Raw genomic sequence first — 18,490 nt, forward strand, 5'->3', positions numbered from 1 at the left:
TGATTTTGTATGTAAGTATATCTATGAGTTGTGGCCTATGGTCCTGGATTTCTGGACACTGAAGTATAGTTTCTATAGTTTGTACATATCAATATTTAACATTCTCCTCCTCACTCCTCAGATTGATTCAATGTACTAGTGGGAGCTGTGGCATTTCGTTTGAAGAAACTGTTCACCATGGACTGGTCAAGAATGAGCTGGAGAGAGGGAGAGAGAAGTCAACACATGAGTGTGGTACTCATACACAAGAATTAACTATGGATGAGGATAGCTCGCTTAGCACCAGATATGAATGTAGTATGACGGAAAAGGAATTGAATGTATTTAGTTGTAATTTCTGCCTACAGAGCTTTCCTTCAAAATACAGACTCATAATGCATGTGTTCATGCACATTGATGGCACGAAACCTCCTATGTATGTTTGTAAATGGTGTGGTGAGGTATTTTACAGTAATTTTAGCTTGAAAAAACATTTGAGAATGAGTGAGAATTATCGAGTCCTTACTGCTGGCAATCACGAGAACAGTATCCTCTTAGATAGCGAGATAGAACGTTCTCTCACAGAAGACGCTGAACAATCTTCACATAAGGAAACTTGGAAACCTTCTAAAAAGTCCTGTAATGACACATGTAACGCTCATACACGACATGATCTTGAGAAACCAGGTGGTCATGGAACTTTACTGACAGTTGGTTCCCATACTGTTCTATTTACAGCAAACAGATCCCACAAATGTGGTATTTGTGACAAATCGTTTGCTGTATTGGGTTATCTCAAGAGACATTCAGTAATTCACACTGCACAGAAATCTCACAAATGTGATACTTGTGACAAATCTTTTGCTTCAGTAATTCACACTGCACAGAAATCTCACAAATGTGATACTTGTGATAAATCTTTTGCTAGGCCAGAATATCTCAAGCAACACACATTAATTCATACTGGAAAGAAAACTCACAAATGTGAGATATGTGGCAAATCGTTTCGTAGTGCAGGTTATCTGAAGAATCATGAATTAATACACACTACAGAGAGACCACACAAATGTAATATTTGTGGCAAATCTTTTGCTTGGTCACGTTATCTCAAGACACACATATTATTTCACACAGGAAAGAAATCTCACAGATGTGATATTTGTGGCAAATCTTTTGCTGTGCTGGGTAATCTCAAGAAACATGTTTTAATTCACACAGGAACGAAATCTCACAGGTGTGATATTTGTGGCAAATGTTTTACTGAGGTGGGTAATCTCAAGAGACATGCATTAATTCACACTGGAAAGAAATCTCACAGATGTTATATTTGTGGCAAATCTTTTGGTGTGATGGCGACTCTCAACAGACACACATTAATTCACACCAGAACAGAATCATACAGATGAGATATCTGTGGCAAATCTTTTGCTGTGTTGTGTACTCTCAAGACACATTCATTACTTCACATCAGGAACAAGCCACAAAGAAGTGTTACTTAAAGCTATTAGGTTTGTCCAGTTGGTACCCATAAATTCTATAGAATAATGGATATTTCAGAGAGACATTAAATTGGTGCTGCTTGTGAAATAACATTAAAATATGCCAGAATTTTGAAAAAAGACGCAAAAATGTGTATTATAAAGGATTCATAGATATTGTGACAATACAAAAATATATATTGTGAAACGTCATGAAATTGTAGTACTAAATTGTACTGAAAAGTGAATCAAATGTGTTTTTGTCACTTACGCTGCTATTTTTTGTATTGGATTAATCCTTCACCTTTGTCAGTAATCGGAAGCACCATGCAGTATTCAGTGTATGGGTAAGGAAGTGTGATGGTTTCCTTCTTATTAGTCGAAAGATAGTCATCATATAATACATGCAGTTCTGCATTTAGATACAGTGACAGCCGAAATATATTTATGGCACATCCTAAATTCAGGCTAGTAAACTAAACGGTGGAGGTAGATAATTAGGACTCATGACTGTAGTTTGCTCCCTTTACTCCTTAAACCAGCCAACCAAAGATGATTGTGGCAATTATTCTATTCATGTATGCTTTGTCAAGAGATGTAAGTTTAATGTAATTAATAGTATGTGCAATCTGTGTTGTTTTAATACTAATTCTCCATTAATAATAATCTTATAATGACATATATATGCTTATAAGCCAAAATATTATGAGCACTTGCTTAATAGCACGTTGGTCCACTTTTGGAATACAATACAACAACAATTCTGCATGGCATGAACTTGACCAGTTGTTGACAGGTTTCTGGAAGTATGTTGCACGAGATGGCTGTACATAGTTTTCTTACTTCTTGTAAATTTCCATCAGGTCGTTTGTGAGTGCAGACCTATTGCCTGACAGTATTGTAGATGTATTCTATCAGCTTCAGTTTGGATACATTACGTGGGCGAGACATCACTGTGGAGCGATCATAGTCACTTGACATAGGCAGTTACTCTACTGTAAGATGCCTTCACCATCTGAGAGCACTTCATGCATGAAAGAATATAATCAGTTGCAATAACAGTCATCTACTCTGCAGCTACAATGGTGCATTCGTTTGCTAACAGGTGTCCCATAGGGGCCCAAGTGAATGCCTGCAAGTGGTGCCGTTCACCTGGATGATGACATATCTAAATGTGACTGCTGACCTGGTGTAAGACGAAATGTCACTCATTCTGGTGGGTGACATTTACATTGACTTACATTCCAGTCTTAATGATCCCTTGCCAAATGCAATTGTGATTGAAAATTCTGTTTTATCAGTATTGAATACACAGTGGCCATATGTTGTGGAGACCCATGTTGAACAATGTGCTCTGAATGTTGTGTTGCAAAATGTGTGTGCCCGCACCATCATTGCTTATTGTCATTATATATGCCACATATTGCCACCTGTCCATCTTCATCTCCTGACCTCTATGTTTTGTTATCAGGTGTTGTGTTCTTCACCTTTTCATCAGGTTTTGGATTTATCAGCCTTCAACAACTTTCCACAGACGTTTGCAGTGGTAGCATAATACCATCAGACCAGCCAGCTTCACTTTGACACTAGTTCCCAGCTGCCAAGCTGGAACAATTTGCTCCTTGTTAAAGTCACTTATATCATTAATGTTGCATGTTGGCAACCCATATCATTGCTAGAATAATTCCTTGTTGATCTGTGGTCTGCTTATATACTCACACTCTGCTTACAGTGTCTTGTGCCTGCAACATGTGGCATTCAGTCCCCTGGTGGACAGTGTTCATAAACGTTTTGTTCATTCATGCATAATCAAATAAATGAGGCAGTTGGTAAAATGTGTAGTCTAACAAATTCGTCATCTTTGGTTGCCCTTCACACCAATGCAGAGTAGCTACATTTTCTGTGAAATACTTTTTGGGTTTCACAAAGCTTTGTACGTGATTAAGATATAACATAGACATGTGTTATGCACCAAAGCTCTTAATTACATATTAAGCATTTAATACTGTGTAAGCACTATACAAAATTAAACAGGTAAATGTTTAATGATACAGTTTGGTTCCAGGTATTGGTATACATAAGAACAACACTTTAGACAGCTCAGAATGTGATTATTAATTACATGAATTTAATCCAAGTGGATAATATTTATGCTAGTAAATAAATGCTTCAAATGAGCATTTTTTTTGTTTTTTCTTGTGTTGTTTAAAAATTTTTCATTGTGGTTATTTTTATACTTTCTGTAAATAAACATGTAAACATGATGTTTTTGGAGTTCTGTACTTAACACTTTCGCTGCGGCTGACGCTTATAAGAGTCTGCGCTCACTGTCGTATTACTCAGTCTGGTTGTAGCATCTAAGCTAGCATCAAAGCGTGTAAACTTTTGTTTTGTGTGGTCAGTTATCGAACTATATTTTTCGTAGTGGCGGCTAATGAACCGACACCTGGACCTTCCAATGTGAAAAGGAGTAGGAAAAGTGTTAAATTGACAGAGGAACAGTTACTTAGTGTACAAAAAACAGTGATTTTCTGTATAGTGAGAACGAGGCATACCACGGAGATTGTCATTTAGAGGCTGCAGAAGAATTGCAGGGTGGTGATAGCGTGGAAGCACAGCTTTCGAATCTGTTTCGTGGCAGTTCCGAATCTGACGATACGGATCACGACGATTGTGTGGAAATCGACGACAAAAAAGAGCCTGACCTGTCACACGGAGATAATCCAGGTGAGTCCTGGCATATAGAACCACATAATATGCCATATCACCTATTTACAAGGGAAGAAGTTTTGAAAATTCGTCCTGCTGGCAATTCTCCGGTGGATTTCTTCAGATTATCGGTAACAGACGAAAAACTGCAACTTGTAGTTGACGAAATGAATGATAACGCAGTCAACATATTGCTGAGCGAAAATACAAAAGAGGGAACTAGGATAAATGGAAATCACTAAGTATAGGCAAATTACTAGTTTTCCTGGGTCTTTCGTTACCAACGTTAAATATCGGCGATTGAAAGACTACTGGAAGGAATAACTGCTGTTTGAGTATGGAGTAATAGTGATAAGTATAAGCAGAGACTGGTATCTGATCATATTACGATCTCTGCATTTTGCAAAAAATCCACTTCCAGGAAACCCGAAACCAGACGATCGTTTGTATAAGATATGACCTACATTGGATTATTTTAACACGAGAATGTCTAAAGTGTATTACCCGGGAATAGATTTATTAATAGATGAATCAATGATTCTTTGGAGGGGAAGATTGTCATTTAGACAATACATAAAAAGCAAACATAATAAATATGGCATTAAGATCTACATGCTCAACAATCCAGACGGTTTCTGAAATAAGTGTGCTGTGTACACGGGAAGTAGCGGAGATTTCGGGGGGGGGGGGGGAAGGTCGAAGGTCACGCTGAAAAGGTAGTTATGCATTTGATGGCAGAAAAGCTGCATGTTGGTCATCACATTTACTTGGATAATTATTATAACAGTTTTCATTTACCAGAATGAGATTTTCACTCTGCAGTGGAGTGTGCGCTGATATGAAACTTCCTGGCAGATTAAAACAGTGTGCCCGACCGACACTCGAATTCGGGACCTTTGCCTTTCGCGGGCAAGTGCTCTACCTTCTGAGCTACCGAAGCACGACTCACGCCCGGTACTCACAGCTTTACTTCTGCCAGTATCTCGTCTCCTACCTTCCAAACTTTACAGAAGCTCTCCTGCGAACCTTGCTGAACTAGCACTCCTGGAAGAAAGGATATAGCGGAGACATGGCTTAGCCACAGCCTGGGGGATGTTTCCAGAATGAGATTTTCACTCTGCAGCGGAGTGTGCGCTGGTATGAAACTTCCTGGCAGATTAAAACTGTGTGCCCGACCGAGACTCGAACTCGGGACCTTTGCCTTTCGCGGGCAAGTGCTCTACCATCTGAGCTACCGAAGCACGACTCACGCCCGGTTTCATATCAGCGCACACTCCACTACAGAGTGAAAATCTCATTCTGGAAACATCCCCCAGGCTGTGGCTAAGCCATGTCTCCGCTATATCCTTTCTTTCAGGAGTGCTAGTTCTGCAAGGTTCGCAGGAGAGCTTCTGTAAAGTTTGGAAGGTAGGACACGAGATACTGGCAGAAGTAAAGCTGTGAGTACCGGGCGTGAGTCGTGCTTCGGTAGCTCAGATGGTAGAGCACTTGCCCGCGAAAGGCAAAGGTCCCGAGTTCGAGTCTCGGTCGGGCACACAGTTTTAATCTGCCAGGAAGTTTCAGTTTTCATTTAGCTACAACTCTATTGAACCAAAAAACACTTTCCATGGCACTTTAAAATTAAATAGGAAATTCACCCCTGAAGACATTGTATCGGCAAAAGTTGGTATAGGAGAGACAATTGCGCAGTATTCTAATGGAGTTATGATTGGAAAATGGAAGGATCGACGAGAGATTTCCTACATTTCCACAGAATATCTAAATGTTATGGAGCAAGTGATGAATGTGCGCCAGCAAATAGTCACGAAACCTGTGCCTATTATTAGGCACAATGCGTGTATGTCTACGACTGATAAAAAAGATCAGATGTTATTGTATTATTTATGTGAACGAAAGACTATTCTCTGGCCGAAAAACTATTTTTTCATGTCATTGACATGCTAGTTTTCCATTTTCTATATCTGTACACAAGTATCAGGAAATAAAATGACGTTGTACGATTACAGACTGAACATTATAAAGGCCTTCCTTCCACCAATGGACGTTCCGCGAAGTGTGAGCAAGAAGCATCACAAACAAACACACGTTGTGCAAAAGCGGGAAGCTACTGCAGGGAAGAAGCAAGTTATGAGGAAGTGGTGTAAGAAGTGCGCGGAACAAGGCAAGCGCACTGATACATTATACGAGTGTACAACCTGCCCAGACAAACCTGGATACTGTTTGAACTGCTGTATAATTTTCCATAAGTACCAAAAGCGCCATAATATCGCGGAAATGCCGGTTATCAAAGACAACTTCTTTTATTTCTTTTGACATTTCATGGATTCTTTTTATGACGTGAAAGGTTAGAACTTTTTTCCTCGAGTACTCATAAATGAGGTTTCCTTTTGTGTTAAGTCGACTTATTTCTTATTGCGTTGTAAAGCGTTCACTTCAGTTTTTTGCGAAATAATTTGTTGTGCTAAATTTGTTTTAATAGCACCACAGTTGAAGTGATAGGGGACACGAGAGAAGCCTCTACATAGGGTGTGTTTCGCTTACTAATTTTCACGTTTCCTGGCATCCCCTGGGCGTCTGTGATAAATTGTAGATGGCTAATTCTCTCATACAAGGAGCAAACATGCTACTAAATTGACGACCTCTATCAGAGTCAATCTTAAAAATGCCCATTTAAAGTAAATATAATTTCAAATGAATCCATCTTCCTTTTTCTTTTCTTTCCTTCTTAAGAATTTGCGTTTTGGAATCCAAATTTTTCCGGAATGCAGTGGATTTGTTGCTTGGTTGAATTGTATTTTTTGTTACATTACCAACAAATCACGAACATTTGAGTGACGCCTGTGACCCCTATAGGTGTCAGACAGCAGACTGACTTTAAAACATGTCCACAATACAATCGAAGTTCATTGGAAGTAACGCATCTAAGGTGTCATCATGAAGTCAGTAGAGAACATGATCCTGCAGATCTTACAAGTTCTTGTGTCACTGGCCCACACTCGGGCGTCGCCGGCCCGCACTCACACGCTGCTGGGGCCGCGCTGGTGAGCTGCGCGCCTGCACCGATGCTGCAGCGAAAGTGTTGAGCTTTGTTTTTAAATTCAGAATGATTATTTTTGTTTTTCATATACTATGTATTTGTTATTAGTGAAAATGGTTTGGCGTATTTCATCATACGTGTAACAACTTGAGATAGTTATCATTAAGTGATTGGTATTGATCAGATTTGCTACGCTTCATCTGTGACACTTGGTAGTGAAGTGATTGTGTTTTATCCCGTCTTTCTGTTGGTAGGACATCCACAACTGCTGTGTAGATTATTCGTAATTGTTAACACCACATACATTTCTATTCAATTTTATTTTTCGATAAAAGGAAAGCACAACAAGGTTTAAGGATAACAGGCCCTTCTTCAGTTGCAACTGCAAATGTCCTACTAAATGTGGCGACTATACATTATGAATGTGCAAGAAAAACAATCAAATTTGTAGTGACATAAAAAAGGCATCACAGTAAGTACTGAATATCCATCTGTGTTAGTTAAAGATTGGTGATATAGTGTTTATCTGGTATGTGGAGTGTAAACAGAAAATGTACATCATATTTTGTGGTTGTGTCGAAAACAGTTCAAAGAATTTGACCTGAGGAAACAAAATAGTTACTCATAAGTTCGTGAGTGTATCTGCACCTAATGAAATCATAAACGAAATGCATGCTAACTGATGAACAACCCATTGTATAATAACTGTCACAGACAAGAGAATTTAGGATGTGGGATCCAGAAATGCATCAAAATCGAGCATATTCTTTAAAAGAGAACGAAGGATTGTTATTCAAGACAACTGACTGGTGTTTACTTTTGTAATCGACCTGCCTGGGAGGCCACTAACACACTGAGAGGCATACTGCCCGAGAGAGGGATGGAAGGCATGTCACATCAATTTGAAACCTCGTAACCAAGAGCAAGTCAGATTGGTTCTAGTTTTGCTGTGGGGACCCATGTGACTATTTACAGCTGTCTGCAGTAATACTATATAATTGTTTTATTAAATTTTGATTCATATGCGTCTCAGTAAAACTATTAGGTCTACAACTTTGCTTCCGCCGTTTTGCAATAGACGGCAGTAGAAAGATGTGGTGCAAATCGTTCGCCATAAGTGTCATACAGTAAACTTAGGCATTTGAGAACATAACGCCATCAAAATATCAGTCGATTTTTGATTGCATCATAAAGTTATTCTCGACTGAAAACGTCAACTTATAAGCCCAATTCTTGTCATCTGCGGGAGGTTTTAATTTTCTGCTTTGATTTGAATATATCTGCGGCTGAGTCTCATAAAATGCTGGGTAAGACCTATGATGAGACGCCTGTTAGTGACAGAACTTCACAGAAAATAGTTTCCATGCTTCAAGAAGAAGACCGGCATGGTTGTGAACGAGAGAACGGTTTAGATGCTAATGCAACCATCGGGAAAAATCACAGGAGATCGTTATCGAAAGCAATTGATTTGTTTGAGCCGAGCACTGAATAACAAACGGCCACGCTACAGCGATAGACATGAAAAAATGATTTTGCTGCATGACAGTGGACGACCGCATGTCGAAAATCCCGTCAAAACAAACTTGGAAACGTTTAAATGAGAAGCTATACCCCACCTGCTGTATTCTCCAGATATTCCTTCCTCTGACTGCCACATTTCTCGATCTATGACACACGACCTAGCTGACTAGCACTTGCAGCCATACGAACAAGTGCAAAATTGGATCGATTCATGCCTCCCCTCAAAAGATGCCCAGTTTATAAACTGTGGGATTCGTATGCTGCCCTAAATCTAGGAGAAAACAGTGGCCAACGATGGCCAATACTTTGAATCGTACATTTTTTTTTCGTTTTTCACAATAAAGCCTCGAACTTTGACCAAATACGGCAGAAGCAAAGTTGTAGACCTAGTAATATTGATTGTTAAATCGTAAGTCATTGGTTTGGTCCTTAACGAAGTAGAATAAAATGCTCTTTAATATCACAAAATACGCAGAAAGAAAAAATTATACAGCAAAATCAAACTGATGTATGCTAGCATCTCATCTCCTAATGCTTAGTCATAAGGAAGAGCCATGACTGAATTGCACCAGGTTCCAAATTGCCAGTAAATATGATAATCCCAACAGCTGCTGTTCAAGCATAGCTACGTTTGGTGATTTCAATAGTTCATAGTTTCCTTGATTACACATGGTTCATTTAATGATTCTGAGGACAGCTACAGTTACTGGACGAGAGACAACACTGGGGAAAACCACTCCATGCAGGTATTCCAGCTTATTCCATTCAGTGATGTGTGGAGTGTTCATAATTCATCAATGGATGCAGAAGACGAGTGTCCAATTTATTTGGTTGTGTGGGCAAGCTGTCAATTGGGGCCAGCACAAAAGGTGTCTGAGGTAAATATAGCAGAAAAGGTTAAAAGCTATTATGTTGTAAGCTAAGTGAGCAGATAACGTAATGGTGGGTATGATACATCATAATAAGAACTGTTTAATTAAAGTCCACCATCAGAGAAACCCAATTAGTTTGTGACATAAATGCATGGTCATAACAAAGAACAGCTTCTGCAATTGGCTGCGTGAGAGTAAGGGAATGCTTTAGTTTCCTGTAAAAAATGCAGTTTCACAATTCACAACAGTGCTGCAGAGTAATAAGGTAGGACAATGAAATAATTAGTGGAATGCACAGTTGAAACTCGAGCTACATGACAGATCCTGTTTGATGATCCTTGCTAACAATCAGGATATCCTTTGTTTGCCAAACACAATCAAAAGCAGCTGCCCAGGCGACTGGTAAAGGGAAGGTGCTTGCAACTGCTTCAAGTTATGAACGGAGATATCTGTACATTTAATACATATACAGATCATGAGATTTAGGAACCAGGATTTAAATTTTAAGACATTTCCTGGGGCAGATGTGGACTCTGACCACAATCTATTGGTTATGAACTGTAGATTAAAACTGAAGAAACTGCAAAAAGGTGGGAATTTGACGAGATGGGACCTGGATAAACTGATTAAACCAGAGGTTGTACAGAGTTTCAGGGACAGCATAAGGGAACAGTTGGCAGGAGTGGGGGAAAGAAATACAGTAGAAGAAGAATGGGTAGCTTTGAGGGATGAAGTGGTGAAGGCAGCAGAGGAACAAGTAGGTAAAAAGACGAGGGCTAGTAGAAATCCCTGGGTAAAAGAAGATATACTGAATTTAATTGATGAAAGGAGAAAGTATAAAAATGCAGTAAATGAAGCAGGCAAAAAGGAATACAAACGTCTCAAAAATGAGATCGACAGGTAGTGCAAAATGGCTAAGCAGGGATGGCTAGAAGACAAATGTAAGGATGTAGAGGATTATCTCACTAGGGGTAAGATAGATACTGTGTATAGGAAAATTAAAGAGATCTTTGGAGAAAAGAGAACCACTTGTATGAATATCAAGAGCTCAGATGGAAACCCAGTTCTAACCAAATAAGGGAAAGCAGAAAGCTGGAAGGAGTATGTAGAGGGACTATACAAGGGCAATGTTCTTGAGGACAATATTATGGAAATGGAAGAGGATGTAGATGAAAATGAAATGGGAGATATGATACTGCGTGAAGAGTTTGACAGAGCACTGAAAGACCTGAGTCGAAACAAGGCCCTCGGAGTAGACAACATTCCATTAGAACTACTGACAGCCTTGGGAGAGCCAGTCCTGACAAAACTACCATCTGGTGAGCAAGATGTATGAGACAGGCAAAATACCCTCAGACTTCAAGAAGAATATAATAATTCCAATCCCAAAGAAAGCAGGTGTTGACAGATGTGAAAATTACCAAACTATCAATTTAAAAAGTCACAGCTGCAAAATACTAACGCGAATTCTTTATAGACGAATGGAGAAAGTGATAGAAGCCGACCTCAGGGAAGATCAGTTTGGATTTCATAGAAATGTTGGAACACTTGAGGCAATACTGACCCTACGACTTCTCTTAGAAAAAAGATTCAGGAAAGGCAAACCTACGTTTCTAGCATTTGTAGACTTAGAGAAAGTTTTGACAATGTTGATTGGAATAATCTCTTTCAAATTCTTAAGGTGGCAGGAGTAAAATACAGGGAGCGAAAGGCTATTTACCATTTGTACAGAAACCAGATGGCAGTTATAAGAGTCGAGGGGTATGAAAGGGAAGCAGTGGTTGGGAAGGGAGTGAGACAGGGTTGTAGCCTATCCCCGATGTTATTCAATCTGTATATTGAGCAAGCAGTAAAGGAGACAAAAGAAAAGTTCAGAGTAGGAATTAAAATCCATGGAGAAGAAATCAAAACTTTGAGTGAAACTTCCTGGCAGATTAAAACTGTGTGCCAGACAGAGACTCGAACTCGGGACCTTTGCCTTTCGCGGGCAAGTGCTCTACCATCTGAGCTACCGAAGCACGACTCACGTTCGGTACTCACAGCTTTACTTCTGCCAGTACCTCGTCTCCTACCTTCCAAAATTTACAGAAGCTCTCCTGCGAACCCTGCAGAACCAGCACTCCTGAAAAGAAGGATATTGCGGAGACATGGCTTAGCCACAGCCTGGGGGATGTTTCCAGAATGAGATATTCACTCTGCAGCGGAGTGTGCGCTGATATGAAACTTCCTGGCAGATTAAAACTGTGTGCCCGACCGAGACTCGAACTCGGGACCTTTGCCTTTCGCGGGCAAGTGCTCAACCATCTGAGCTACCGAAGCACGACTCACGTCCGGTACTCACAGCTGTACTTCTGCCAGTACCTCGTCTCCTACCTTCCAAACTTTACAGAAGCTCTCCTGCGAACCTTGCAGAACTATCACTCCTGAAAGAAAGGATATTGCGGAGACATGGCTTAGCCACAGCCTGGGGGATGTTTCCAGAATGAGATTTTCACTCTGCAGCGGAGTGTGCGCTGATATGAAACTTCCTGGCAGATTAAAACTGTGTGCCCGACCGAGACTCGAACTCGGGTACTTTGCCTTTCGCAGGCAAGTGCTCTACCATTTGAGCTACCGAAGCGCGACTCACGTCCGGTACTCACAGCTTTACTTCTGCCAGTACCTCGTCTCCTACCTTCCAAACTTTACAGAAGCTCTCCTGCGAACCTTGCAGAACTATCACTCCTGAAAGAAAGGATATTGCGGAGACATGGCTTAGCCACAGCCTGGGGGATGTTTCCAGAATGAGATTTTCACTCTGCAACGGAGTGTGCGCTGATATGGCAGAAGTAAAGCTGTGAGTACCGGACGTGAGTCGTGTTCGGTAGCTCAGATGGTAGAGCACTTGCCCGCGAAAGGCAAAGGTCCCGAGTTCGAGTCTCGGTCGGGCACACAGTTTTAATCTGCCAGGAAGTTCCATATTAGCGTACACTCCGCTGCAGAGTGAAAATCTCATTGTGAAAAATTTTGAGGTTTGCCGATGACATTGTAATTCTGTCAGAGACAGCAAAGGACTTGGAAGAGCAGTTTAACGGAATGGACGGTGTCTTGAAAGGTGGGTATAAGATGAACATTAACAAAAGCAAAACTAGGATAATGGAATGTAGTCTAATTAAGTCGAGTGATGCTGAGGGATTTAGATTGGGAAATGAGACACTTAAAGTAGTAAATGAGTTTTGCTATTTTGGGAGCAAAATAACTGATGATGGTCGAAGTAGAGAGGATATAAAATGTAGACTGGCAATGGCAAGGAAAGCGATTATGAAAAAGAAAAATTTGTTAACATCGAGTGTATATTTAAGTGTCAGGAAGTCGTTTCTGAAAGTATTTGTATGGAGTGTAGAAATGTATGGATGTGAAACCTTCTTTCATGATTCTTGAACCAAGCGTTAGCTATGATTAAGTTATGCTCTGCGCAAAATTCTACCAGGCGGCTTCCTGTTTCATTTCTTAGCCCCAATCCATATTCACCTACTATGTTTTCTTCTCTCCCTTTTCCTACTCTCGAATTCCAATCACCCATGACTATTAAATTTTCGTCTCCCTTCACTACCTGAATAACTGCTTTTATCTCATCATACATTTCATCAATTTCTTCGTCATCTGCAGAGCTAGTTGGCATATAAACTTGTACTACTATTGTAGGCGTGGGCTTCGTGTCTTATCTTCGCCACAGTAATGCGTTCACTATGTTGTTTGTAGTAGCTTACCCGCACTCCTATTTTTTATTCATTATTAAACCTACTCCTGCATTACCCCTACTTGATTTTGTATTTATAACCCTGTATTCACCTGACCAAATGTCTTGTTCCTCCTGCCACCGAACTTCGCTAATTCCCACTATATCTAACTTTAACCTATCCATTTCCCTTTTTAAATTTTCTAATCTACCTGGCAGATTAAGGGATCTGACATTCCACACTCCGGTCCGTAGCACGCCAGTTTTCTTTCTCCTGATAACGACGTCCTCCGGAGTAGTCCCCGCCCAGAGATCCGAATGGGGGACTATTTTACCTCCGGAATATTTTACCCAAGAGGACGCCATCATTTAACCATACAGTAAAGCTGCATTCCCTCGGGAAAAATTACGGCCGTAGTTTCCCGTTGCTTTCAGCCGTTCGCAGTACCAGCACAGCAAGGCCGTTTTGGTTACTGTTACCAGGCCAGATCAGTCAATCATCCAGACTGTTGCCCCTGCAACTACTGAAAAGGTTGCTGCCCCTCTTCAGGAACCATATCAGTGGAAAAGTGTCATATGGTCCGACGAGTCAACGTTTTCGTTATTTCCTGCAATGGGCCACGTTTATGTCTGGAGAACGCCAAAAGAAGCCTACAATCCTGATTGCTTGATTCCAGTGGTTAAGCATGGAGGCGGAAGTGTGATGTTGTGGGCACCCATATCATGATAATCTGCTGGTCCCATCGTTACTCTCGAATACCGTGTTACAGCCAACTATTATGTGAACATTTTAGGTGAACAGGTGCACTCTATGATTCAGTGTCGTTCCCCAACAGTGATGCCATATTTTAGGACCATTATGCATCCATTCACACAGCCAGGACAGTACAGTCGTCGTGTGAGGAACATGCAGCTGAACTGCAGCGCGTTCCCTGGCTAGCACAGACTCCAGACTTCAACATCGTCGAACCCTTGTGGGTTCTGGTTGAAAATTGGCATAACACTGGAGATTATACAATCGTTATATGTCAGTATTCCAAGAAGAATCATAGCTGTATTACGGGCGAATGAGCAGCCCACACTTTATTAATAAACCATCCCAAAGTAAGTACAGGTCTCGACATTATTTTGCCTATCCCCAGTATTTTATACTGGAAATATTGAGAGAACATGCTCAGGTTCGCATGAGTAAAGCGAGTAGGAGAATATACTTCACCCAATAATGTTCTCAACGTCAGTAATAGGGTGACGGATTTTGCTCAAAACAAAGAACTTTCCCCGATTTCGTACGAAAAAGAAAAACTAGAGGAGCTTCTCACAACCGGAAAACATTGGAGTAGCATTCTCGAGCTGAGTAAGTTCTGTTGAGGTTAAGTTTTACTGACTTTTTGGCCGTAACAGCAGTTCATGTTGCTTGGAAGGCAAAAAAATATATATGTAGCTCAACGAAATGCTGAAGAGAGAAAGTGTAGAAGTTTATACAGGTTTGGCAACAGGAACATTATTTGCTGGACGAACTTCCTTCTAGAAAATCGCAAAAGAAGAGGGGGCGACCTTTCATACGAAGTGAAAATCAAAACATATGTGTTGCTATTTAGTAGACCCATGTTTTCAGACTGATGTACGAGAAGATTTAGGTGTAGGCCTACAGCAGACAACCGTATCACTGACATTTCCAGATGTTCATCGTAATGCCTTCTCACAGCATAAGTCTTATAATTTGTTATCTTAGAAATAAGTAGGAGGATCAGAAAAATTAGTAACTGGTTCATTGCAAACATAGGGGCCTGTTTCTCGTAACGCACTGCATGGGCGACCGCTTATGTACTTAGCACGCAAGCAGACCATTGTGCACAGTAATTAACCAAAATTATCGCATGTTAGGAAACGCTGACAGAGTTCCGGTTTGGAGTAGATAAAATGTCATGTAATCTTCACATTTAGTTCGCATAATGTGTTCACCTAATTTCAGTAATAGAAAAGATTTCCGCATGATGAAAATTCTGTAACATCAATTTGCTGTTGTACATAAACTGTTTAAAATTGAGTGCAAATCTTCCAGAACAAATTGATGCCAGTTCCATATATGTACACCGAATAGCTTGACTGTTTGAGCGAGCCGAATGAAATGTAACATTACGCGTGCTTTCTGTGCCGGACACAACAGACGACACACACCGAGAACTCAATAAGGAGTGGGGGAGGGGGAGGACGCAGAGAGAAGGGGTGGTGGTAAACTCTTATGGGACCAAACTGCTGAGATCACAGGTCCCAAGGCTTACACACTACTTAATCCAACTTAAACTAACTTAGGCTAAGGACAAAACCCACACACCCTTGCCCGGGGAAGGAGTCGAACCTCCGATGGGGTGAGCCGAGCGAACCGTGGCGAGGCGCCCTAGACAGCGTGGCTACCCGACGCGGCGCAGTGAGAAGGAACAACATCAGAGTATATGGTTTCGAATTTTTTACTCATACGAACTTGCTCGGAGAATGTTCTTTTCTTCTGAGAATCCTCTCCAGAGAAAGACCTCTTGTTTATTCATACGACCCAGCTTGTTTATTGTTTGTTGGGTGTCAGCAGTACAAAGTCGAAAACCAGAGATGCTTCAGGGGCCACAGAGCTCCAATGGCCGTGGTGGAGATTTGATACCGCGCTTCTAGTTTGGGTAGCGTATCATTTCGTGTATCTATAGTTCACATATCACCATTTATAGTGGGTCATCTCTGAATTCCGCCAGTCCACTTAATTACAGGAGTCGCATGACACCTTCAGTAATGGCTCCAGCACTACGAGCCAAAACCGTGGATCGCACATTGACCCCTGCATCTGTACACAAATTGACGACGATGTCTTCCATGATAGTAGTTTGCCTCGCTTGTCGACACTCCAGCTCCATGTGGCGAGTATTTATTGCGTCATCTGTTGATTTGCCACTTTGTGTGCCAATGCACGCGACCATAAACTGAATATGGTAGTCTGTATTTTATCGTTCCTGCTGTGTGGTACACTGGAAAATCCTCCAGAAGTTTCGAGGCTTTCATTTCACTTTGTTTTAGTGGAGATTGTACGTTCACCTCCTTCCTGCACTTAAATCCGTTCTTTCGTTGCCTTATGGAATAATAATTATTCAGACCATTGTCGGTATGCACTACTTCCTCCATTTGTGGTGTGCAGATGATGAACTTCATTACTCCACGGATTCTGAGTCCCAACTTGTTACTGGAGTCGGTGTGCTACAGTACATCCAAGCAGAACAACGTGCTGAGATACTTCGCACGGAAATGATTTGCGAGCCTTAGCAGCATGGCACCACATTTCTTGGGAGGGACTGCTTTACGGTGAAACTGGGGACCCAGACGTCACACGGAACTCATCATCATGCAGCTTCGTGCTTTAATTGACAGTGTTGTTCTCAAGTAACAGTGATAACCAAGGACCATGATACAAGGAGTACAGGTTCTTTTGCTTTGTATGTAAACGTTCCATCCTTAATGGGGCTATAAGGAATGAAGTCGCAGCTTATTTAGGAAAAAAAGTCTCATACGCCAAGATCGATTGTGTACCTGATACAGATGCTTCGAAACGATGTACAGAACTCTGACTTTAGGACCACGTTTTACGGCCAACGGTTGCCGTATGATAACTCGCTCTGTCAAAAGAGACACCAACCACTCACGAAGTGGGACCCAGCGAATAGCGCAGAACCAAGTAAACAAACTTTTGTCGACTAACGTCAGAAAACATGTACAGGGTTATTACAAATGATTGAAGCGATTTCACAGCTCTACAATAACTTTATCATTTGAGATATTTTCACAATGCTTTGCACACACATACAAAAACTCAAAAAGTTTTTTTAGGCATTCACAAATGTTCGATATGTGCCCCTTTAGTGATTCTGCAGACATCAAGCAGTTAATCGAGTTCCTCCCACACTCGGCGCAGCATGTCCCCATCAATGAGTTCGAAAGCATTGTTGATGTGAGCTCGCAGTTCTGGCACGTTTCTTGGTAGAGGAGGTTTAAACACTGAATCTTTCACATCACTATGCGTGAAACTTGCCCGCACGCGTTCAACTGTTTCTTCGCTCACTGCAGGCCAACCCATTGATTTCCCCTTACAGAGGCATCCAGAAGTTTTAAACTGCGCATACCATCGCCGAATGGAGTTAGCAGTTGGTGGATCTTTGTTGAACTTCGTCCTGAAGTGTCGCTGCACTGTTATGACTGACTGATGTGAGTGCATTTCAAGCACGACATACGCTTTCTCGGCTCCTGTCGCCATTTTGTCTCACTGCGCTCTCGAGCGCTCTGGCGGCAGAAACCTGAAGTGTGGCTTCAGCCGAACAAAACTTTATGAGTTTTTCTACGTATCTGTAGTGTATCGTGACCATATGTCAATGAATGGAGCTACAGTGAATTTATGAAATCGCTTCAATCATTTGTAATAGCCCTGTACTTCTACACGTCAAGCTGCGCGTAGATCAGACGTAGCAGTGTGACACGCTCGACTGCGCACTTTCGGACGTACGCAGAAACATTATAAAAGTGCCACGATTCATACTGTTTTCAATGAGTAAAACAAAAAACGTATTGTAAAATAAACACACACTTTTGGTAGTTGCAAAGATGGATTTGAAATACCTTAAATCCTCATATCGTGCTGTCCTTAAGCCTTGGATTAGCTGAAAGGGAATGGAGAAGTGGAATGCATGCGAAATTTTTCTTTAAAGGAAAGACGTATGCTGCAGCAGCGCTTCGGTTCTGCTGTTTAACGATAACGATATAACAGCACAGAACGGAGCGAATGTTGTGCAAGAAATAGTTAAAATCAGTATCTCACTCAAATGCTCTGGAATCTAAAGCTGAAATGTCGATATGCTGGAATACTAAAAAACCAATGGGTTAGCGATTGTTTGCTGTGTTTTTATGCCTCCTTTAAAGAATTCAAAAGTTCCAGGTTTGAATTCCAGTGCCGGCCTGTGTGACCGAGCGGTTCTAGGCGCTTCAGTCTGGAACCGCGCGACCGCTATGGTCGCAGTTTCGAATCCTGCCTCGGTCGTGGATGTATGTGGTGTCCTTAGGTTACTTAGGTTTAAGTAGTTCTAAGTTCTAGGGGACTGATGACCTCAGAAGTTAAGTCCCACAGTGCTCAGAGCCATTTGAGCGATTT

The 18,490-nt window shown here is 41.2% G+C and overlaps 1 protein-coding gene across 1 annotated transcript in view; it reads left to right on the forward strand.

The window, feature by feature from the left end:
* The window catches only part of LOC126108733 (uncharacterized), a 131,424-nt gene extending 131,209 nt beyond the window's left edge, over nt 1–215 (forward strand). The window contains exon 6 of the mRNA XM_049914071.1: nt 122–215. Coding sequence (XP_049770028.1) covers nt 122–139 — 18 coding nt within the window. The 3' untranslated portion in view covers nt 140–215. The remainder of the gene's footprint in view (nt 1–121) is intronic.
* Nucleotides 216–18,490: the final 18,275 nt, after the last annotated feature.

Source organism: Schistocerca cancellata, chromosome 11 (genome assembly GCF_023864275.1).
Source record: "Schistocerca cancellata isolate TAMUIC-IGC-003103 chromosome 11, iqSchCanc2.1, whole genome shotgun sequence".
NCBI lineage: Eukaryota > Metazoa > Arthropoda > Insecta > Orthoptera > Acrididae > Schistocerca > Schistocerca cancellata.